Source organism: Propithecus coquereli, unplaced genomic scaffold, assembly GCF_000956105.1.
Source record: "Propithecus coquereli isolate 6110/MARCELLA unplaced genomic scaffold, Pcoq_1.0 Scaffold20, whole genome shotgun sequence".
NCBI classification, from domain to species: Eukaryota; Metazoa; Chordata; class Mammalia; order Primates; family Indriidae; genus Propithecus; species Propithecus coquereli.
This window is the reverse complement of record NW_012144967.1, coordinates 11,361,175-11,384,687: the sequence shown is the minus strand read 5'-3', so window position 1 is coordinate 11,384,687 and position 23,513 is coordinate 11,361,175. Positions and strand designations below refer to the sequence as shown.

Below are 23,513 nucleotides of genomic sequence, written 5' to 3'. Positions count from 1 at the left end.
GTCTGGAGTGGGGGAGGGAGACTGAGTGTAGAGGCAGTTCCTACAAGGCGACCAGGAGTGAGCGCTCCCCTGGAGCATTTAGCAAAGGCAGGTGATGCATCTGGGGCAGGGGAGGATTCCAGCAGGGAGGCTTCCTGGGGGGGTGAAAGACAGCCTGGAACCTGGGGGTGGTGGGAGTTGGCAGCTGAAAGAGGCTTGGTGGGGGGATCAGTGAGGACTGTCGCTGCTGGAGGGGCCCATGTGCTGTATATCCAGGGGCCTGGCAGTGAAAGAGAGTGAACAGAGTGTTTGCATGGCCACAGGCCTGTGGGACCCACTGAGCCTGGAATCAACTGTCCTGTGGCCCCAAAGTCAGGAGGACAAAAGGGTTAGAATCTTTGCTTCCAGGCATCATCTCCCAGGTTGGCCCTGTGACCTGAGGCCCTGCTTGCTGAGGCAGCAGAGCTGCTCCTATTAGGGCAGAAGGGGGTTCAGGGCTGCAGAAAGACAGGGCCCTCCCCATTGCCATTTGCTGCCAACTGCAGGTATCTTTTGCTTCTGTGGCTTTTTCCAGGGGGATATCTTGGCGCTTCCTCTGTAAGGTCCCAGCCTCTGTTACATATGAGTGTCCTGGGGGTCATGGCATCCTAAGAGGTCTCCCTGGAGCTGCCACGGTCCACCCCATCCTACATGAGTTTTCCGTGCAACCTGTAAGGAGACTGTTTAAACATTTTAATCACATCCTCTCAAATGTGCCTCTGATACTCTTAGGGTATGAGCCAAACTCCCTGCCTCAGTCTGTCAGGTGAGCGCGCAGCCCATGCAGGGACCGGGGTGGAACAACGTGGCATGGGTTGGAGGCAGACTCGGGGCCAATCCCAACATCCCCCCACACCTCCTCTGGTGCTCCCTGCTCCAGCCACACTGTGCTTCCTTCAATCCCCCCATATGCTGTGCCACTCCGGCTCACGGCCTTTGCCTGTGCTGTTCCCTTGGCTGAGAATGTTTCCATCATGCATCTGACTTGCCTTAGTTAGTGCCTGCTCCTCCTTCAGGTTTCAGCACAAGCGACCTGTTGGTGGGTCAAGAGCCCACAGGCATCCAGTGAGTTGGCCAAATCTTAAGGGCAGTGGAAAGTGGACTTCTGCCTTTGAGAGACTGAGCAACTCCCCTGCTGCTCCTTGAGCCTGATTTCATCCTATGCCCCCAGCAGTGCCTGCTGCTCAGGGGAAGTAAGGGGGGTGACCTCACCTCGCACCCTCTCACCCACCAGTCACCCCAGTGTCTTCCCCCAAGAACCCCCCAAGGTTCTCTAGTCCTTGCCTACATCTGGCGAGTCCAGCTGTGCCCCAGGGGGCAGACAGCTCACACCCTCCAGACGACAGTGGGGCTGCCCCTCTATGCGCCAGCTGTCCATCTGCAGCGAAGGAACCTCTGCCAGTAAGGGTGGTGTTTGCAAAGAGCAACCGTGTGCTCCTTATTTATTGTGCGGAAAAGAAAACAAATTAAGCCCTTGTAATTATACAGTCAGGCATGTTCTTAAATAAAGCTTAAGCAGTCAGAACGCCATTTACAATATTAATAATTGCATTCCCCAGCCCTGTCCCCAGCAGCTTTCTCTCTTCCTACTCCTCCCTTCCCCATCCATCTTTCATGGCCCTCGTGGGTACAGACCTTTGCTCGGCCCTCGGTAACCTCTGGAAAACCTCGCTGGCGGTGACTAGGCAGGCTTGACAGCCCATGTTGGACTTTCCGGAGATCACCAATGACATTTATTAAGTGATTTCATGGGCTTGGGGCTGCGCTGGGATATTTTTGTCCCACCCCTGCCTCCCTTATTTCTGTTAATGCGTGAGAAGTGGCATAATGTCGTATGTGAGGACGCAAGTATTGGAGCCAGGCAGAGCTGGGCTCTGCTCCCAGCCTGGCTGCCGACCAGCTGTGGGCTGTGAGACCTTGGTCAAGTCATCTCATCTCTTTGAGTGGAGTCTTTTCCTCTGGTAATAAAGTCATCTCCCTCATAGACTTGTTTTCAGACTTGGATGAGATAATGCATTTGAAATCTTGGCACATAGCAAGTTTCTTAATAAATATTTGGCCTTTCCTTTTCTATAGCTCTAGATCATAGCGTGTACCAGAATTTCATGGAGATTCTCATTTCCATTTTTCCGGACTTGCATTTTCATTGATGTGCCTAGAACATGCCAGGTACTGTTAAGTCTCACCAAGCACCTGTGAAATGAATGGATGCACCCCCTGTTCAGGGCCCAGCAGGGGGGCTTGGAGTGGGTGGTCAGTCATACCATGTGGCGTATTGTTCTGAGGGTCCCATGGACGTGCTTCCTCTTGTGACCAATGATCATTTCCTGAGCAGTAAGCTATCATCACCAACGTGGCTTTAGTGCCTTACAGACCACATCTCAAAGTACCATCTCACTTAATATGCCATAATAAGATGAAGTAGCAATTACTATCATCCCTGTTTTATTGGCGAGGAATCTGAGAGGGTGAATTGCCCAAGATCATCCATTTAAAGGTAGTGAAGTATGAACTGGGACCAGGTATCAGATTTCAAGTTCTCCGTCTTTCTGCTACACTGGGCTCTTTCCTAAGCCATTGCCAACACCTGGGAGGAGACTCACCTGGTTTCTGGACCTCAGAGTCTTGCTGCTGCTTCAAGACTTACCATAGGTCAGTTACCACCTTGCTCTTTCTTTTAGTTTCTTTTCCTGTGACACAGAAAACAAATAGCAACATTGGTTTTACTGGTGATATTAATGGTAGTTGGATCATTGCCATAAACTAACTTGAAAGTAGTTTAAAAACACTGCAAGATTGTTAGGTTCAAAATCTATCTTAGGTGATTATATGGATAATATAGTGACGGACCTTGTTAAATGCAGGTAGCAGGTGCTTTGGAAATGTCTCCCTGCACTGACCATAGGATTCAGGAAGGACATGTCTTAAATTTGTCCTTGAAGGAATTTTTACAGTGTTATATAGGAAGAGGGAGACAACTCATGGATTGTATACGTGTGTACAGACTCACAAGCAAGCAGAGAACAGAGCTGAGAGAAAAAGAGAAAGAAGAAATATTTATTGTGTTAAACTCTGTGTTAGGTGCTCTTCCAGTAGTAATCCTGTTTAAATAATTGGTATTCTTCCTGTGGCTCAGAGAGGTTTTCTAACTTGCCTAAGATCACACAGCTAGTAAAGATCATTATTGTTCATATCCATATATACCTGGTCTAGAACTCACGTTCTTTCTATTGCAACTAGGGCAAAGGCCAGGTCACCTCTCTGAGGGTTGTCAGGAGCCCAATATTCCCAAAGGAATATTGAAAAATTGTTTCTTCTTGGAAGGGAAACTAATATTCACTACCACTGTTTTTGCTCACCCAACTCTCAGCCTCCATGTCCCCCTCTCTGGAGATTCAGCACCAAGGCCAGAGCCCAGGGAGCCCTCCCTTTCCTCGTGGGCACAGTGAGCTGTCAACAGCTCCCCAGAGAGAGGCTCCCAGCCCTGGCCTCCCCCATCTCCCCTCTGACTTCATCACAGCTGCTGGTGGGCTGACCTGTGTCCTTAAGCAAGTGCCGCCGCCTTGGCGTGCTCAGAGAGCCAAGCGCATGTGGCGGACAGGTGGCCTGCTCTCCGTTTGCCAGCCCGCAGGGTGGGATCCAGACCTGGATGGAAGCAGAGGAGGGAGTGTCCCTTCCACCCCCGCTTTCCGCAGGCCCAGTCCAGCACGGAGAGGCACTGTGACTTTGATTATCCTGAACTGGGGAATTATCTAGGGCCATGAGATTCCAAAAGACACTGAGCAGAAATGAGGTTCTTTCTTCCAGGGCAGAGCTCCCAGGATCAGGCCTGTTCTGTTTCTGTTGCATGAGGCCTGGAGCAAGTGGATTTGTCATGTGCTTTCTCATAGGAGGAGGCAGAGGGGGCCAAATGTGGGAGGAGCACAGGAGAACTGGCTGAGTTTGTCCTCGTGATGGTGTGCCACCTTCATTCTTGGAAGGTTTTCACCTGAAAAACAAAGTCCCCAACTGGAGATCAAGACAACTTCTCATTTATGCGCATCTGCACGTACACCCCCCCTACCCACACCCACACTCGGGTGCACACTATAGTGACATGCTAACGGCGTGGATTTTGGAATTAGGCACAGGGTCTCGGGCCCTGTTTTAACATTGCCAGCTACATGACCTTGAACTAGCTGCCTAACCTCCGAGCCATGGATTCTTTATCTGTCAAATGAAAACAAATCATCATCATAATATGGACCATAAAACATCGTTGGGAAGATTCCATGGACTAATATCTTTAAAGCATGTAGTGATTAAATCCTAACAGACACTCAATAAACATTACCCATTATTTCGATTTCTCCGAAAATTGTATCTGTATCCCAATTTTCTTTAGTTTACTCTCATGATTATTGTTAATGAGTATGGAAAATTTCCCATAGCAGGGAAACGATGGTTAGCAAGTTAATTACGTTTGCACGTACATTCAGATCTCAAGGTTTCAAATCAAGTTGAGGTCAGCCCTAATAGTACTAGTATAAGAAAGAATTAATTGAGTTTGGCACCCTGTTCTGTGCAAGACATGTGAAGATCAAACCATTCAGTGAAACTCACCTGCATGCTTTTATTTAACAATGATTGTGATCAAGATGCAAATTATCCCTTCCGCTTTGTGCAGAGAACTATCGGCACACGCATCCGTGTGCCCTTCTAATGTTCTCCCGCCCATTACTCTAAGTCTCAATTCACATGTCTTGTCTCTGTGCCCCCCGACAACACCATTTATATTCACTCCTCACAGAGTGCCCTGAGAATCTGCATGGAACCACGTGGGAGGGGGGTGGCTCTAGGGTCCATGTATTCAAGGAGATGAGCGTTCTTATCTTGTCTCTTCCTTGGGTGAGTCTAGGTGGGCACTGCCAGATCTCTGCAGGAGAGAGGCCATGGGGAATAAGAACAAATGCTGATTTTGCCAAACATTTTGCAGAATTGGGCAACAGCGGCCAAAAGACCGTGCATGGTATAAATTACAGAAAACAGTGGTGTAATGACATTGTTTGGTGAATAAATTAAAGCCCTGAGTCATGAGGCCAATAATGGAGAGGGAGCAGAGGAGTGTAATTAAAAGGGGAAAAGAGATGTTTTTAGCTGACACCGGAAGTGAGACGGAGATGGAGGCAGGGTGGGTGGAGGGGGCAGCAGCCATTCCCATGGCTGCCGCTCGGAAGACTGGCAGTCAAGGAAGGTGAGAAAGGAGGCCAATGCTCCTGAAACTGAGGAGGATAGAGAAGGATGATGAGAAGTTCAGTGGACTCAAAGCCACATGGGCTTTGGAAGGAAGGAAAACTGTCCGACGTTGAACTCTGCAGCGACCGAGAATGAGCTGGGATGAAAGAGCTCTAGTGAAGTCTGGGGAGTAAGCAGTGACATCACAGGTGGGCTGGGTCTCCCTGGAGTCACAGTGTTCGGGGCATTGCTCTCCAGGGTCTCTTGTATTTGCAGTTGGCCTTTCTTGCAGATATCTCTGACCTGTGCTTTCTAAGGATTAGAGTGTCTTGAGGCATTTAGGGCAAGGGCACCCGTCCTGGGTCCGCTGACATGTGGGGATTTGGGGGCTGTGGCCAGGCTGGCTGGAGCCGACACCATATGGGGCCGGCAAGGGTCAGGACCATGGGGAAAATTCAAATTCTGAGCCACAAGCAATCCTTTTCAGACAAGACCCTTTCCTGGATTCTTCTGGAAACATAGTAAATGAAGAGATTTCTACGAAGAACTGCATTTGTTCACCCTATGCACGCAGTGCCTAGTGTTTCCCAGCATGGTATAGTCATGAAATTGTGTGTTGAATGACCGAGTGGAGATTTTCTTTCCATATAATGAAAGGATGATACTAAAGTTCACGTTGTTTAGAGAATTTGCTTCTCTCTTTTGTTCATTGCTGTAAAGCAACACCTAGAAGAATGCATGGCACATAGTAGGACTTCAATAAATAGGTTATCATGTAATATGTTGTCCAAACTGGGACACTTTGGAGAGTGATAGAGGAACTAACCAGATGGGATTCCAGGACAACAGGTGTGAACTGGGCCTGTTTGAGCAAACCAGGCTGTGTGGTCACCTGTCATCAGTATTTAATTGAATGAATTAATCTTGTATCTTTGGAGCTATCTAAAGAAGAGTGAAGCTTCTGCATCCTTTTAGCCAAATTACTTCCATTTATGCTTGGGCTCATTCAACAAACATTTACCGAGCACCTACTAAGTACCAGGTATTTTCCTAGGCATCAAAGGTACAACAAGAGAGAAAAGCTGTGTTTTTGATCTTAGCATGCCCTCTGTCCTATGGTAACCTAGACTTTGGAGAGTAAATTATTTGACAGTGTGACCAATGCTGAACTGAAGAGATGGATGAAATGTTCTTGGAGCATGTGCGTGGGGAGAACTAGTAGCCTGGGGGCGGTGGGCAGGGAAGGCTTCCCAGAGGAGGGATATGTCAGCGAGTCAGGGAAGATGATTAAGAATTCACCAGGCATTCTGGGGGAGCCGAGTATCAAGGAAGCTGTGCAGGGCGGAGGGCTCATTCTAGGTCAACTCAATGGCTCCCAGTTGCTGGATGCTGGGAATACAATTGTGAGTAAGACAGAGGAGCCCTTGACCTCACAGGTAATGATGGCGATGATGATAGTAGCTCAGCCCTGATAGGGTTGTTGTAGTGTTTAAGCAGCTCACAGATAATATGGACCGCTTGCTACCACGTACGATATGATCTCATCCATTAGGGCTGTGGTGGGGGAATTTCAGAGTGAGATGGGAGCCTGGCAGTGGGGCACCAGCTTGTCATGAGGTGGTGTCCTTTCCAGGTGCTGATGCTGGCGCTAGGGGGAGATGGGAGGTAGGGAGAGAGCCTTCTACATACCAAGTAGACTGTGGAGGGAACACTTGGCAGGTTCCCTCTCCCATTTTGTGGTGTGGGGTGCCTCTCACCCTTTGCTGCTACTGTTGCCTGGGCAAACAGAGTGGCCGCAGTGCTGGGCCAAGGCAGCAACTGCTCCTGTGCAGAGGTGGGACGTCTGGGGTCTCCCCAGTCTTCCTGGAAGTCTCGGGATGGGAAGGGAGAGGCTGGGCGGGAGGTGCTGGGAAAAAGAGACAGGAAGCCGGAGAAGGAGGAGGGAGCTGGGGCGTTGCTTCGGTACGGGCCATCTGCCTCCCCATCCAGAGCTTTGGAATGTAATGTTAAAATGTTCCTCATTATTTTCCTTGGATGAGTTTGCTATCCTGATGATATTAATTATTCTTAAAGGTCAACAGCGCTCTTTCGAATCCCCTTCTGTTCTATCATGTAATCAGTTAATTAATTGGAAACCATTTAGCAGCGGCTGCCGAGTGCGTTGTGTGGTGCGGGTTTTCTTGTTTTGTTGCTCCTGCGGCGATGGTTCCTTCCCTGCTCCTGTTCTCGTCCAAGGGTTTGGAAACTTGAGCGTGGGTCCCCTTCTCCCCTCCCCTTCCTGGCTGGTACCCTCTTCATTCACAGTCGGCTCTGGAGGTGATATCTCATCAGCGTTTTCCTTCGTGAAGTCACTAGTAAAGTCAGTCCATTTCCCGGGTGCCTGCCGTGTGACCGGCGCTGTGTGGGGCAGCTGCATGTGTTATTTTATTTGATTCACAACACCCAGTGTGGTCGGGATTTTGCCCCCGTTTCGGAGCAGGGAAGTGAGTGAGGCTCAGCACGGTGAACTGTCTAAGAATTATTAATACGTAGCTGGAAAGTGGCTGAGCGAGGATGGAGCCTCCGGGAAGCCTTATATCCTTGTTTGTTACGGTGCTGGTGCTTCTGGGTCTCTGGGAGAGGAGACTTGGGTTGTTGCGATGGGGTCTTATGTAGGATTCTTACTCGCAGGCACTGCTGTTCATCACGGGAAAGAGCATTTGAGACGTGAAGCCGGAGCTCTGTCTTCCTCAGTCTTTATTGTACTTCCACTTGCATGACGTCTGCAGAGGGAAATCCTCAGCGGCTCGAGGGCAGAGCAGAAGGGCGCGGCAGTGCTCGCAGATGAAAATCCCCTCCAGTTTCTTCCTGCACCCGCCCAGCCCCAGCATGAAGCGGGCATGCCAAAAGTCGGACCTCCGCTAGAATCATGGGCAGCTCAGCATGTTTGTTCCGCTGGGATCTCCTGTCCACAGGAGAGGGGCCCCGGATGCTCCAGCCCTGGTGTGTCCTTGTCTGATGACTCTACAAGACCCCTTCCTGCCTGGGGTCTGGTCTGCAGCCAAAGGGGTAACACGTAGGCCACTTCCAGTTGATGGCTCCCATGCCTTTCTTTTCCCGTGGGCGTCTCTGAGCTGGCAGATGGATCTCTACCCCGTAGGGCTGTCACACGTGGTCCTGGTTAGTCCAGGGAACATGGTGAGAAATTTGACTCAAGTCCCCCTTTCAGAGACCGGGACTTCCAGTCCTCCCAGAAGTGGGGCTGAGGAAAGTTTCCAAATTCTACTTAGTATCCTGTCCTAGTGATGGTGACAGATGGGAGTCTTTGGGAGCATAGGAGACGGGGACCCCAGTAGTACAGCTCCTCTTGCTGTTGCCAGGAGGCAGAAAGGACCATAGGCTCTGCAACCAGACTGCGGGGGGTTCGATTCCTGCCCCCATCCCCCCAGCAGTTACCGACCCGGGGCAGGTTTCTTCCTCTCTCTGTGCTTGTCTCTCTGTAAAGGAGAGATGATGATGATGATGATGATGATGATGATGATAGTAGCTCATCCCTCCTAGGGTTGTTGTAGTGTTTAAGTGAGCTCTAATGTGCAAAACCCTTAAAGAGAGCTGGCCCCAAATAACCACCATGTGTATTGGCTACTGTTATTGCTGCCAGCTCCAATACCCCTGCTGCCACAGCTGCGATGCATTGAGTCCCTGCTGTGGGCCAAGCACTGTGCTGGTCACCTGACATACACTAATTCATCTTAGTTGTTCCAGCTGCCCCATAAGGCGGATCCTATTATGACTTCTGTGGTCAGGATGACGATACTCAAACCAGAGAGGTTAAGTAACCTTCTCAGGGAGGGTTCCACTATTCAGGAGGGTCAGAGCCACTGACCTTGAAAGTCCATCCTCTTTGTCACCACAGCCCTTGTCACACTTGAGCAGGCTCCAGCATCACCTGGAAGCCTGGGTACCACACAGGCCTGGGTGGGGCCCAGGAGTTTGCCTTTCTTACAAGTGCCAGCGACGCTGGTACTGCTGGTCTAGGGACCACACTTGGAAAGCCGCTGCCCACCTGCACTGTGTCACCTCCCAGAGCAGTGTGCTGGGGACAGAACGCGCTTCCCCATCCCACACCCAGACGGGGCTCTCCCTGCCCTGTCAGCTGCCCATTTACTTGGTCCTAAAAGTGAATCCACTACCTTGTTTGTCACATGATCCCCATGACCGAGTCTCCTGGCCATTCCTAGGGGAAGGGAAGGCCCCCAGATGCCAGTGGCGTGTTCACGTGTCCTCCTGGGCTCTGCTAGGAGGGAGGCAGACAGAGTCCAGCGACGGCTCTTTAAGTCCGTGAGATCTGGTCTGGGAGGGGCAGGGCAGAAGGCCTGAGCTGCTTTGCCTCAAAGGCACCAAGTGCTCAGGCAGCTGTCAGCAAAGCCACCACTGTTCTGTCGGGGCCACCCCGGGGAGCAGCCCAGTTGACCTTCTGACCTAGCCGTGACTCTGCTTCAAGCTCCCAGCACAATACCACAGGCTCTGAGCTAAGGTCTCGGTTTCCTGGCTCATTCTCTGGCTTCAAGGGCCCCCAGCGCAGGCAGCCTGGAGAGTGGGCCCCTCAGTGGGCCCAGGCACAATCCTGCCCCGCGAGTGTGCCTCTGCCCACCTGCCGCCCTGGGCCCGTCTCTCCCCTCTCTGCCCAGCTGCACCCCCTACCCTGGACTCCCCGGCTCCAGCCTGTGGTCCCCTCATCGGTTTGGATGCTCTGGTCTCATGTCCCTCTTTCTCTCAGCTTGCTCTTGGGACCCTCTCCCCTAAGGCAGCCTGGGCCTCCCTCACTTCCCCTCTCTCCTGCTCTGGTTTCTAACCTCCCTCCTCTGGGCTAACTGGGCATGGGGTTCCAAAAGGCCTCTGTGCTGGAGAGACCCCCCAGGACTTTCTTAAAACAGGCTCCAGCTGGTCAATCCAGGCTCTAGCTCAGAGAAATCCTACTGAGCAAATGGCTCGTGCATGTATGTGTGTGCATGTATATGAATATGTGTATGTGTGCATGTGTGTATGTGTGTGTATATGTGTATGTATGTATCTGTGTGCACGCACCCGTGTGTGTGTATGTGTGTGTGTGTATCTGTGTGCACGCACCCGTATGTGTATGTGTGTATGTATGTGTGTGTATGTGTGTATCCGTGCACATGCACACGTGTGTGTGTGTGTGTGTAGGACGTGAGCCTCGGGTGAGGGAAAGACAAGCAAACGGTTCATCCTGCACGGAAGTCAAGGAGGCGCTTGGGCAGCAGGGCCCTCACTTGTTTAGTCACTTTGCAGCGCTGTGCCAGCCCAGTCTGGACTGCCAGCGGCGCCTCCCAGTTGGGAGATTCTCTGCCAAGTTTCAGAAGGGGATTGCTAAATCCCCTCTCTAGTTATTAATAACGGCATTTGTTCCCAGGAGCCCGTGAAGAAATTCCCGGCTTCCCTGACAGGGTGTCTCTTTACATCCGGACACATGACCATTTCATTTTACTCATACAGATGTGATTGTCCAACTTTTCAGGACAGAGAGATTTGATTGGAGCCAAAGTCAACTCACCCGTGGGGAAACCTACATGTCACTGGATGAGTGGTTCTCGAAGTGTGGTTCCCAAATCAGCAACGTCCACATCACCCAGGAGCCACTGAGAAATGCACGTTCTCCTCCAGGGCCTGGTGGGTCAGAGACTCCGGGAGCTGGCTGAGCCTGGCAGCCTGGGCTTCCACGCCTCTCGGTGATTCCGACAGCAGAGCGGGAGGACCTCTCCCCTAAATGCTTTCCCAAACCCCCACTTGGCCGGTGTGTCCTCCAACCTCTCATCTTGAAGGAGGGCTTAGATGCAGCGTTGGCCTGATCAGATTTCTTTATGAGAAGGCCAGAGCAGCTCTCTGCTCACAGTTTTGTTGTTTTTGAGAGAGCCATTGATTTTCCTTTAATCTGAAGAGGTCGGAGAAAGAGGACAGGTGCCTGGCCTAGCTAAAAGGTAATTAACAGGAATTACCTCTTCCACCGTAAGAGCAGCTCCGCCAGCCTCCCTTGGGCCGGGTTCCCCAGCTGGGAGTACCCTTGGGCCAGCGCTCTCCCCCTGCTGGACCTCTGCTTCCCTTCTGCTTCCGTAGCGCCTGCTTTGCTGGGCTTTTCCCACAGATGGCTTTCTGCATCTTTGTTTTTCTCTTGTCATGACAGCTCTTGGGCGAGAAATGAGGGTGACGCCTTGGCCACATCAGCACGTCCTGTGCCGGGGCCTCTCCAGAGTTGGCTCCCTCGCCAGCCCTGGCCTGCTCAGGGCCTGGGTGCGAGAGGGTGCCAGTGGGTGGGCCCTGGTGGGTGGGCCACTGCTGGGAACACCCCGTCTCTGCCTGGCAGCACCCACGGGGCTCCAGAGAGAGCTCACATGCTTCAGGGCAGTTAGCCTCTGGTTAATTTGTCTGAGAAGAACTCCCAAGGAGCAAAGTCCCCCAGAGTAGTCTCAGTAACACTCCAGGTCTGGCGTGCAGCAGGCAGCATGAAGAAGCAAAGGAGACTTCATGGCCTTTTTGTGCCCTTGCACTGCGGTGAAGACCCGGATGCAGGTGGATGTGGGACCAAACCTCTGGCTCACAGGCCTTGGGGTGAGGCTGCATCTTCCCCAGTCTGTGGGGTGGGCTGTGCCAGATAGGGGCACGGGCACCAGCACATCCCCAGGGAAGTAGGCGCTACCATTGTCTCATTAAAATGGATTTTTGTGTTGTTCTGTGACCTGAGATTTTGTTGAATTAAACGATGCTTGGATTCAGGGAGTCACTGCCTGGGCCTCTGGTGTTTGTTTTAATGGACACGGGCCTGCTGTGGCTTTGGTGGTAGCTGGGGATGGGCAGAGAAGGGGGAGATGCCATGTAGGAACAGTGACAGGGCATGTATATCGTGCCCACTAAGAGTCACGCACTGTGCCAACTGCTGTCCTTTCCCCATTAACCCTCAGCACAACTCAAAGGCACAACTCAGCACAACCCTCAGCACAACTCAATAACATGCCCTGTTATTATCCCCAGTTTACAGATGAGAAAACTGAGGTCCAGAAAGGTTAAGGAACTTAGCCAGGGTCACAGAGCATAGAAGCAGCAGGAGTAGGACTGGCATCAAGGCCCATGTGATGCCAAAGACCATGACCTCAGCCATCCTACTGCTCATAGGATCACAGGTCACCCCTACAGCCCAGATTGGCCAAGAGTGGGTGAGGATCCCTCTGTTGCTCTGGTTTGGGGGTAAGAAGACCTGGGGCTTTTTCCAGCTTCTGCTGCCATCCAGCTGGGTGATCTTGGGAAGTTTGCTTAAGCTGTGGGACCCTCAGTTTCCTCCCCCGTGACCAGGACTCTGGGTGCCTGGCGACGTAGAGAAGTCATCTCTTCAGGCTGGGTCTCACTGGTCTTGATGTCCCCCTGCACAGGCCAAGGGAGGTGGCCCCTCCCGCGTTCTGTGAGGTTCTTAGTGTGCCCCTCAGCCCTGAAAGGTGGAGGTTTGTGCCGACGCTGGAAGAGCACGCCTGCTCCAGGGAACGGGGCAGAGCTGCCAACTCTGGGACCTGGGTTCATGGCCTCGGGCCCTGGTCCTGCTCTGCTGACCCATTTGTGTTCCACTCGGGAGGCCTGGGGGGCGGGACGGGAGCAGAGTCCCAGCCCAGGCTGCGGCTGTCCTTCAGGCTGCCGAGGGCAGGACCGAGTGTGGTTTATAGGCAGAGAGGGCAGAACTCCTCAGGCCTCCGGGAAGAATTCTCCATCTGTGTCCTAGGGGAGCCAGCCCAAGAGTGATGAGTGTGTGTGTGTGTGTGAGTGTGTGTAAGTCTGTGTGTGACTGTGTGCAGTGTGTGTGTGGTATTGTGTGTAGCGTGTAGTGTGTGTGTTTGTGTGTGTGGGTGAGACAGAGATAGAGAGCCCCCCCACCCCACACCCCCTCCGGCCGAGTCCTGCTTGGAGCTAGTGGCTGCGTGAGCTCACGGCAGTGGACAGTGGGCTTGGCGTGGACAGGACGAGGCCCAGGACAGGTGGGCGAGGGAGGGTGGTGGGAGGGCAGAAGCCACACCTGCCGGGTCAGATGGTCTTTGTTCCTTGGCCTCTCTCTGTTGCGGTGCTGTGGTCACTGAGCAGGGGGAAGCCCTTCCCCCTTCTGTCCAGTGCCCTTGGAAACTCAGGTCGGTTTTAGCTCGCTTCAGATAACCGACTTTGTGGGACTTCAGTTGAACTTGCTGCACGTTCATTAAGCACTTACTGGGTTCCAGGTGCTATAAAGGATATCACACTGCAAAGAAATGGTCCTTCACCTTCAAGAAAAGCAGTCTGATGGGGGAGGCCAACGCATCCCAGCTGACGTGCAGAGCCGGCAGTGAAAAGTGCAGTGAGAGAAAGAGGAGGGAGAGAAGATTTCAGAGTAGGTGGCACTAGCCATCCGTAAGAGCACCACTTACACTATGCCTGCGGGATGGGGAGAAGGCCGTGGAAGGTACAGGAAGCCTCAGGTGCCGTGGCCTGGGCATGGAGAAGTACCGGGAGCTCTAAGGTTGCAGCCATCAGGGCAATAGCATCCTGTCGGTGGTGGCTCTTTAGGGTTAGTTATGGGGAGGGGGGTGAAGGATGGGGCAGGGAGGTGAGTGGTGAGAGACTATATGGGAACAGGAGGTTGAGGTCATCTCGTGCCAGTACTTGGACTCCAAGGTGGAGTTTAGACTTGATTAGGTGAACCAAGCATTCTGGAAGAGTCTAGCTCTGTGTGCAAGTCTGGTCTCACATGTGTCCCGCCGTGGTCCTTCTCCACCCCCTTGACACATGGCAAGTCCTGGCCTCTCTTTTCCTTCCTGCCCTAAGCTTCTCCAGCCCAAGGGGATGCCGGCAGCCACTCAGTGATGTGCCACTGTGCTCTGGGACAACTGGAGTGATTTCCTTTCTGTGGAACAAGCTATGCGACTGCTGGATTCTGGGACAGATTGACATCTGGGGAAAGAAGACTTGACTTTGGAGAACTTGTAATTATACTTTCCCACTTGTTGCCTATTTCTCTCCACTGGGGACCTTAGTCAATGCCTGGATTTTTTTTATGGTCTAGAGCTGTGCTCTTCAATGCCGTAGCCTTTGACCACTAGGGCCACTGAGCACTTGAAATGTAGCTAGTCCAAGTTGAGACGTGCTGTGAAGGTGAAATACACATGGATTTAGTACAAAAAAGAAATGTGAAATATCTCATTAATATTTTTATATTGATTACATGTTGAATTGCTGACATTTTGGGTATATCGGGTTAAGTAACATACTATCATAAGCAATACGATTATTTTCCCCTTGCAATACCCATGATCACATTGCAGACCTCAGATTGTAGGAACATGCTCTGGGAAAGCCCAGCATGGGGCTGCACAGAGAAAGCTGCCTCCAATCTCCTGAGCTAAGGTCAAGGCACCAGTCACGTCACTTGAGATTTGATTAGAGAGAGCATTTTGGCTTCATTAAAGTTCATTAAATGAGCCATCCAGTGTAATTTAACTGAATAAAAATGCCTCAAATGGCTTTAACCCCCACCCCCTTTTACAGCAATTTAATTGAGGGAAAAGCAAATATATATCAACAATGTAGAAAAATATTTCTTGGCCTTCAAGAGGAATGTTGGGCAGGAGTACCTTCTCCCTAGTCATAGGCACTAGATTCTAAAGGATCGGCTCGTGGGGCTGCCTTGGTGGTGACGAGGTTGCATGGTGACTGCTTTCCTACGGGCTCAACCCGAGTAGGTTCACAGCAGCTACCTTAGCAGCCCTCGTGGTGGGCTGCAGCCATCTCTGGGGGGGTTGGCAGTGCACGGGAGTCACAGGGCCAAGACCCATGAGGTGTAGGTTCCCTGGCTCTCGGAGCAGTGGGCTATGGACTGTCAGCCCATCCTTCTCCTGCGGTTTGACCCTTTTCAGCAGCTCTGTGTGGGGTTTGGTGCTGCATCAGGGAATTCTCCTTTCCTGGCCTTTGTTCCAGATTCTTAAGCAATTTCAAAAGAATCCTGGTATGGTGTGTCAGGAAGGGGGCTGGCCATCTCCAAGAAGGTTGCTGTGATCTGAATATTTACATACCCCCAAATTTATACGGTGAAGTCCTCACCTCCTAGGTGATAGTATCAGGAGACAGGACCTTTGGGAGGGCGCAGAGCCCTCATGACTGAGATTAGTGCCCTTGTAAAAGAGGCCCCAGAGTGCTAGCCAGCCCCCCACCACATGAGGTTAGAGTAAGAAGACCACTGTCTTTGAGGAAGTGGGCCCTCACCGGACACACAACCTGCCAGTCCCTTGATCTTGGACTTCCAAAACTCCAGAACTGTGAGAAGTAAATTTCTGTTGTTTACAAGCACCCGGCCTATGGCATTTTGTTACAGCGGCACAAACAGATTCACACAAAGACAAAGCAGATATCACTTTTTGAGAAAAAAAGACTAAGAGGACAGACAGACACCTGAGAAGGTGTTAGATCTTAAGGAAGGGAGAATTGCACCTTTCAAAAGTTGCCTTTGTGGATGGGAGAAATAAAAAGGTTTGCATCATGCTGATGGCAGCCAGCAAGCTATAGCCCTTGGGAGCCTGAGGGACTGGGAGGGCTTGGACCACGGGTATTGTTTTCTGGTCAGCTGTGCTGGATGCGCCAAGTCTGGGCAGTGTTCAGAAGGGTGACTTTCGCAAGCAGCAGAGTGAATCCAACAGCAAGAGTTGGCGACTGGCATTCGTCTCTGGGATGCAAGCTGGGCTGGTTCTCTGTTTTCTCTTTCAATTATCTTTTGCAGGAGGAGGCTGGAGTACCCCAGGCGGTGGACAAGCAGATAGATACCAGACTGGATCTTAGTGGCTAGAACCCGATTGGGGGGCTGGTTCCCTACAGCCACCAAGCGTAGCCAGAGAGAGCAAGCGGGTGGCAGAAAACCATGACTTGGAGGCAGCAACTTGGCTGTCAGGGCCTTGGGGCAAATGAGGGGCTGAGAACAGGCATATTGGTTTGCTGTTGCTGCTAGAACAAAATACCACAGACTGGGTGGCTTAAACCACAGAGATTTATTTCCCTACAGTTCTGGAGGCTAAAAGTCCAAGATCAAGGTGTCACTGGCAGAGCTGGTTTCTTCTGAGGCTTCTCTCCTTCTCTTGCAGATGGCCGTCTTCGCCTTCCTGTGTCTTCACATCTTTTTCCCTCTGCGTGTGTCTGCAACCTAATCTCTTCATACAGGGACAAAAATCATATTAGATTAGGGACCACCTATATGACCACATTTAACCTTAATTGCTTCTGTAAAGGTCCTGTCTCCAATGGGGGTTAGGACTTTGACATATAAATTTTGTGGGGACACAGTTCAGCCCATTGCAACACCCAAGTGAAAGGTACCAAGGAGATGCAGACATGGGGTGAGCATCTGGGAGCTGTGAGGGTCTGGGATGTTGACGTGAACAGGTGAGGATACATCTGGTTTAATAGCACAGGGATGCAAAGTCACCTGCTGCCAACAGTCCTGCACACACGCAAATCCTAAGACGTACCTGCCCACCCGGCCCGCCTCTGCCAGTAGAAGAGGAGGTGCCTCCAGATGTCAGCCCCACTCTCAATCCAGGAAACCCACAGAGCCTCGCATCTTCAGGCTCACTTTGTGGACTGGGCTTAATGTTCCTTTTCAACTCTCAGCTCTCAAGGGGGCAACAGAAGAACTCAACTGGTTGGTTTCTTTTGGTGACAGGGTCCATCTTGTTGACCCTTTTATAGCAATAGGTTTCCCGGGGAAGATGATAACATCCTCCCCAATCGTGGGCCTCCATTCCTGCTGTAGTTGGTGCCACCATTAGGAAGGTCATGGGACTGCTTATCTTGCCGGTGGCCAGAGTGGTGGTTGATTGGGAGGATCCCTACCCACAGCAGGCTAATGCAGGAGGGGTCATCTCAACCCTGTCGCACCCGAGGGCCCAAAGTTTGGCCATGTGTGTGTCTGGCTGCTTGTTTCCGGAGCACCCAGCAGCCACATCATCATTTATTACCTCTGGACCCCAGAGTCTGGTCTGTGAGAGAGCCAGTTGTGCAGGACAAAATTAATGGCTTTGTTTGGGAGTCTCAGATGAGAGATAGAGGGGGCAATGTCACGGAGCTTGATTTTAGGAAAGTGTTTGATGCATCATCTCGTAAAATCTTGCTCACCAAATTAATTCAGTGGTCAGGTGGCTGGGAAACTGGCCATTGACCCAAACAAAAGTCAGAGACGGTGATAATGGATCTGTTAGGGAGGAGGCACCGGCCAAGGGCTGCCATGTGGCTCAGAGGCACGATGGTTCTTAATTAAACTCTTGTCTGATGAGCAGGGTGACCAGCTCATCAATAGCTGATGACAGGTGAATGCAGGTGAGGCACCAGCTAGAAGGAAAAATTGGGGCAGTGAGTTCTGAGTGTGTGGCAAGTCATATCGAAGCCCCGTGCCTTGATGTCTTTACCCTGCACCATGAGAATTCCTAAGTGCCTATGCGGGCAGGATGGCCAGAGGGGGGCCCTGCTTGTTCTGTGGTGTGTATGTGTTTGCCTTACTTCTTGTTGTCTTTGTATAAGTTTGTCTTTGGGGGTGGGTGTTTCTGTTGTGTGTCTGGCAGGGTGCTATGTACAGCTGCACAGGTTGTGTACCCTGCACTCCTCCCTGGACTTGTGCAATACAGTGTCCCTGTCTCGGGGAACATACTCTGGGTTGTGTGTGTGTGTTTGGGCACAGTGCATGAGTGCTACAGTGGCTGCCCCATCTGGACAAACAGCTGGAGGAATCTAAGGGACCTTTCTCCTCCAGATGGGACTTGGCAGGTTGGGAAAGGGTGGGAGGAGATGAAGTCAGACACCCTTGAGAGAGTAGAAGCCCACTTTCCCTTTACCAGGTGTCCCAGGAACCCTCCCTCCTCTAACTTGTAATAAGGCAATAATGCTGTTTCTTATTCTTTATTTGCCCAGAATGCCTGTTATTTTCTTTCTTCCAGAATCCAATTTTCTTGTGACATTTCTGCCTAATGTAGCAAAGCATGACCTTTGTGAGAGGACATTGCTGGCAGCATGCTCTCTGCCTGGGGCTCCCCAGAACTCCTGGCCGGTTCCTCCCTGGGAGACGGGCAGGGTTGCCCCCTCACCTGGACTGCTCCTGTCTCCTGGCCTGCGAGTTCCCACCAGCTGCTTTTGTATCTCACCGGGGGCATGTTCCCCACGGCTCACTGGGTCTGGGGTTTCTGGCTGTCGACTGCCTGTGGGGCACTGCTGCTCAGCTTCAGAACCACGGGTTTTGTTCAGCGGAGCACTGGGGAGGGGTAGTGAGCTGAAGGTGGGGGGTGGACATCTTTCCAAAGTGCTGGAGGGATTCCCCTATGGATTTGGAAATTTGGAGCTTTGTCCAGCTTTTGCCACCATGGATGCTATTGTGCATAAATAGTAAACCAGGAAAAACAGTAAAACAAAAGATTTCTACCTAGATTAATCAAACTTTCAGATTTATTAAAATGTCATAAAGGCTAATGGCATCGGAGACTCAGAGAGTGGTACCAAAATCTACTGTCTCAACCTGAAGTTCTGAGGTCCTGGTCCAGTGGCTGGGGTAGGGTTGGCGACTCATTAGGGGTGTGTCTGATGTCCGTCTCCAACCTCTCAAGCAGGAGATGGGCTGCTGCAGGGAGCTTTGCCTAGATGGTGTCCTCAAGTGGTCGTTATTGCAGTTCCTCTTCTATTACCCCCTTCCTTCTGCTCGGTGTGGGGAATGGTGGGAATTCGTAGGACTAAGACCTACGGTTGTTACGAGTTTTGGGAAGCTGAGCATGATGGATGGCTTAGGTGCATGGGCTTTTAGGTAACATGTGCTGTGACACCAGAGCTCTCAGCCCTGCAGAGGTGGGTGGGAGTGTAGGGCTGTGGACTCTGTCCTAGAAAGCATGGGCTTAAGGACTCTAAAGGGAGAGAGTGCTGGGTGCAGGGAAGACAGGGAAGCAGTAAACTTGGGAGATGCCCACCTGTGGTCCCTTCCCTTCTCCACCTGTCCCCTGCACCCTCAGAGCAGGGCTGCCCTTTCTGCACATTCCTGTCTCAGAGATGCAGCCAGTTCAGGCCGATGTAGGACCAAGCCAGTTCTCCCCAGATAGGGTCGTATCCCATGAGAAGGGGAAGCCCTGTCCCTTAGGCCGTTTTTGTATTTGAATGTCTGGTCCTGTTGTGAACTGGGTGGACTCTCTCCCTATATGGCCTTACCAGCCCCAGCTTCTCCCATGAGCTCCAGACCCATGTATTTAAGCAGCTATTTGATTTCTCTCTGGATAGCCACTGGCATCGCAAACTTCCTATTTGCGAGGGAGGCGCTTGATCCCACCACCTCCACATGACCCTTTGGCAGGCTTCCTCATCTCACACACGACGTCCCCACTCACCTGCTCATGCAGTCCTCTGTCCCTCCTCTCCCAAATCCTATCCAACAGGAAGTTCTGGCACCTCTGCCTCCAACACCTGTCTTGCATCCATCCACTTAATTACCTGAACTCCCTTGTCCTGCTTGGAATACTGTAGCAGCCTCCCAACCAGCCCGCCAACTTCCAGTCTTGTTCTATTTTTAAAAATGGTAATTGGATGATGTCACTTTCCTACAGAAAACTATGAAATGCCTTCCTGCCACTCTTTAAAATAAAATCCAAACTCTTCCCCTTGGCCAGCAAGGTGGGTGTGGCGCGAGGTTCTCTCCCCCGTCCCCTGGAGTATTTCCTGTGCCTGGTTCCTCTCAGGCCTCTGCACTTGCTGCTTCCACTGCCTGAAACACTCCTCCTTGGGACTCGGCTCATTCTCGTTCTTCTTGTCCCAGGTCCGATGTTACCTTCTCAGAAGACACTTCTTTGAGCCCTCCCCCTCTTGCATCAGTTATTTACATCACTTTATGTTCTTCCTTCTGCTTACTCATTTGTAATTTGAATAGAAGGTTCCAAAGGGATTGTACCTTCCCTCTCAATGGTCCACCCCCTCATTCCACTGATGTTGCCTATTTTTGGCTCTCAATAAATGTTTGTTGTAGAAGTCATCTAAGTATAGGTGCATGGATAAGCGTGTGTGTGTGTGTGTGTGTGTGTGTGTGTGTGTGTGTCTGTGTGTGTGTAAATAAGAGCCTGTATTTGCATTTACTACCTGCATGTTTAATAGACACAAGTATACACACGCTCCTGTGTGTGAATAGCTATTTACCTAAGTGGAATCGGTGCTGCCATCAGTTCCCATCAGCAGATGAGTACATTGTTCCTGGGGTGCCACTTCAATTCTGGCAGTGTCTAACTGCTGCCTTTAAGGGCTGTTATCGCATCAAAAGTTGTTGAGCCTGGCAAAGTAATAACCGTGGGCGTGTTTCTTCTTTTATTTGGAAGACTAATGGCTGCTGCTTTCCCCTGTACATCCTAATGAGAACAATTAAATAGCCATTAGGAGGAGAACAGACCTGGGAACAAAAGGCTGATGTCTTGATCATTGATGGGCATGTTTGCCAGGGGGAGACTGGCTAACAGGAATTGGAAGTGACCTGCAGGGTTTTCGACCCGTGTGCATTTTAGGAATGTTTGTTGTCTTGTGTACCCTGAAAGCTCTCTGCCCCCCTAGAGAAGGATGGCTTCATGAAGGCTCCCTGGAATTTTATTGTGGGAAAAGGATATGGGACAATGACCAAGAGAATTTTATTGTTTCTTTGCTTTGTAAAACCTTGCTTTTTAAAAGGTCTCAGAAGCCTCTCCAAACCAGATCTGTGGCTGTGGCCTCCACTGTTAGCAGATGTATCATTGGCCTAACAGGATGAAGAAGAAGAAGAAAAACAAAGCCAGGATCCACGGAAATGACCAAGCTTACTACCAAGCACATTATTTATGCCAGGTCTGTTTTTTAATTTTCCCTTTATTTGCCGATCTTGCAGAAACCTGTCGAGTAACCGGCTCACCACACTCTCGTGGCAGCTCTTCCAGACGCTGAGTCTTCGGGAATTGTAAGTTCGGTTTTGAAGACTGTCCAGGTACTGAAGTGGTAGTAGCGGGTGGGTGCGGAGAAGTGTCAAGCAACGGAGCTACTCGAAGGCTGGGCGTCCCACTGAAGGGTCCACTGGGTTGGATGACATAAAGTGTACCATGTTCAGTGAGAGCAATCCACCCTGTTGCTTGGTTTCTGATGTTCTTTCTGGGCACAGTCTGTTTCAGGAAACAGGAATCTCATCTCTTATTAGGATTTAGTTTTGTGAACTGTAGGTAATTAGTAATAGTAGTATCGATATTTATAAAATAAAGAATATTTGTCAATTTATTAAAACATAACATTCATGATACATAACTTTATAGATTATCAGATATACATTCATTTATATGACCTTGGATGTATTATTACAAGAGTTATAAGAGGTAGGTATCATTATCCTCTGTATTTTATGGGTAAGGATCCTGACCCTAGAAAGGCACTTGAGTCTCAACCAAGCTCTCATTGCTGGGGACTGGTGGAGGCAGGACTTGAACCTAGGCCTTCGACTTCAGATTGCATGTCTTTTCACCACTTAAGATCTTCTGTCAGCTTGCTTGGCTCAAGTATAGGCACGCCAGAGAGGTGGGGGAGGCCATATATTTATTTAATCTGCATGTGGACTGTTCAGCCTTGCTGCAGTCCAAGGCTGATCAGTGCACCCCTGCCCCAGCCAGCCATTACGCACAAACAAATGTTGGCTGGATGAGTGAAAATTCGTGACCACTGCTGGAAAAAATAACTCTTGCTGATGTGTGAATCATTGGGGTCATCTCTGTGTGTGAAGGACAACATATTATGTTGTGGGTATAAATCAAAAAATAAATTGCAACGGAATTAAGGCACGGATGAAGTTCGGGAGTCAGGGTTCCAGAGACACTGCTCATGTGTTTCCCTTTTACTCGATAACTCAGATCCAAATTCTCTGAATGCAGATTGCTTTACTCTCTTTACCAAGAGGCAATGACCTTGGACCTCTGCTTATGCTGTTGGCCTTTCAACTTGTTCTCCCTCCACCTGGCAAGCTCTGAGTTCGTGAGTGAGTCATAACCTTACCTTTTCAGACCCAGCTGGTCAGGAAGGGGAATGTTTACATCTCACGTCCCATTGGCCTATCACTCCATGACAACCTTGTATACTGTAAGTGGAAATGATCTTAGAGGTAAATTAACGTGACTACTACGATTTACTACTGGCACTGATTTCTGAGCTCTTCCTTTGTGCCAGGCACGATGCCAAGCAATCTATTAAGTTATGTACGTCATTTAATTTAATCCGCATGACAATTCTATAAGGTAGGACTTATTACTATCATTTCACATTCAAGGACGTTGAGGTGCTTAGCAAGGTTAAATATGCACTTTAAGGTCACTCATTAAATAAGTGGTAGTATGTGGACTCAAAGCCTTGGCCTTTATGCTCAACTAGCTCCTAATTTTTTCAATCTGTCTCCAAGATAATGATCATTCTACATTAATTTTAAAAAGTATATGATTGTGGTTCTTTCTTAAGTTACCCTAGCACTGCTTGTGGTCCTTCGGGGCTCTCCTTCTTGGGAGTCTCGCGTCTCATGCTCTTGGAACGCCTGCCCCCTCATCTGTGGGAGGCCAGGGGCAGCATCTCTCTAGGGAACATCTGAGGTCTGCTGTTGGCTGAATTATTGAGAAAAACGTTCAGTGCTCTTTCTAAAAAATCATTGGATGCGAAATCAATGGTGTGCTGCTGCCCTGGTGACCTGTTTCGTGGAGTTTTAGAAACAGTGGTTCGTGAATATATATCTAAAGAAAATGTCAGATTTCTCCCAGAGGATCATGGGATCCTGCATTCATCTTTGCCCAGGATCGATGCTCTGGCAGGCTGGGTGTGACTTATGGAGGAATGAAGACGTTCCCTCTGTGTGAGTCAGCGTGTGAGTGCCACCATGTCCATGGCGTATTTTATTTCTGTCATATTGTTAAATAAGAAAATATTATATCAGAGAATAAAGAAACCCCCCTGTGAAGAGCATTTGCCCTGATTGGGGTCCATTTTTGAGGAAGAATTGAGTGTTGAGAGTGGAAAATTTATCTTTTGGCTGGAGGGGCTGTGTGTTGGCTCTTAGCGGTGGCTATGATTAAAATCCAAACAATCCCAGTTCCTGGCACATGGAAGAGGGGGTAGTATTTTCTTGTCCGACTTCCTGATTAGTCCACATGGCGCCATCTGCCATGAGCCATCGAGACTGCCAGGGTCTGCCCCATGGACCCTGTGGGCTGGGGTGTGGAGATGGGTCACAT

At 50.5% G+C, this 23,513-nt stretch overlaps 1 protein-coding gene across 7 annotated transcripts in view; it reads left to right on the top strand.

The window, feature by feature from the left end:
• Positions 1-23,513, top strand: part of NTRK3 (neurotrophic tyrosine kinase, receptor, type 3) — a 355,136-nt gene that overhangs the window by 79,785 nt on the left and 251,838 nt on the right. For all 7 annotated transcript variants that reach the window (XM_012643693.1, XM_012643692.1, XM_012643690.1 and 4 more), the window contains one exon: positions 21,149-21,217. In XM_012643693.1, coding sequence (XP_012499147.1) covers positions 21,149-21,217 — 69 coding nt within the window. The remainder of the gene's footprint in view (positions 1-21,148; positions 21,218-23,513) is intronic.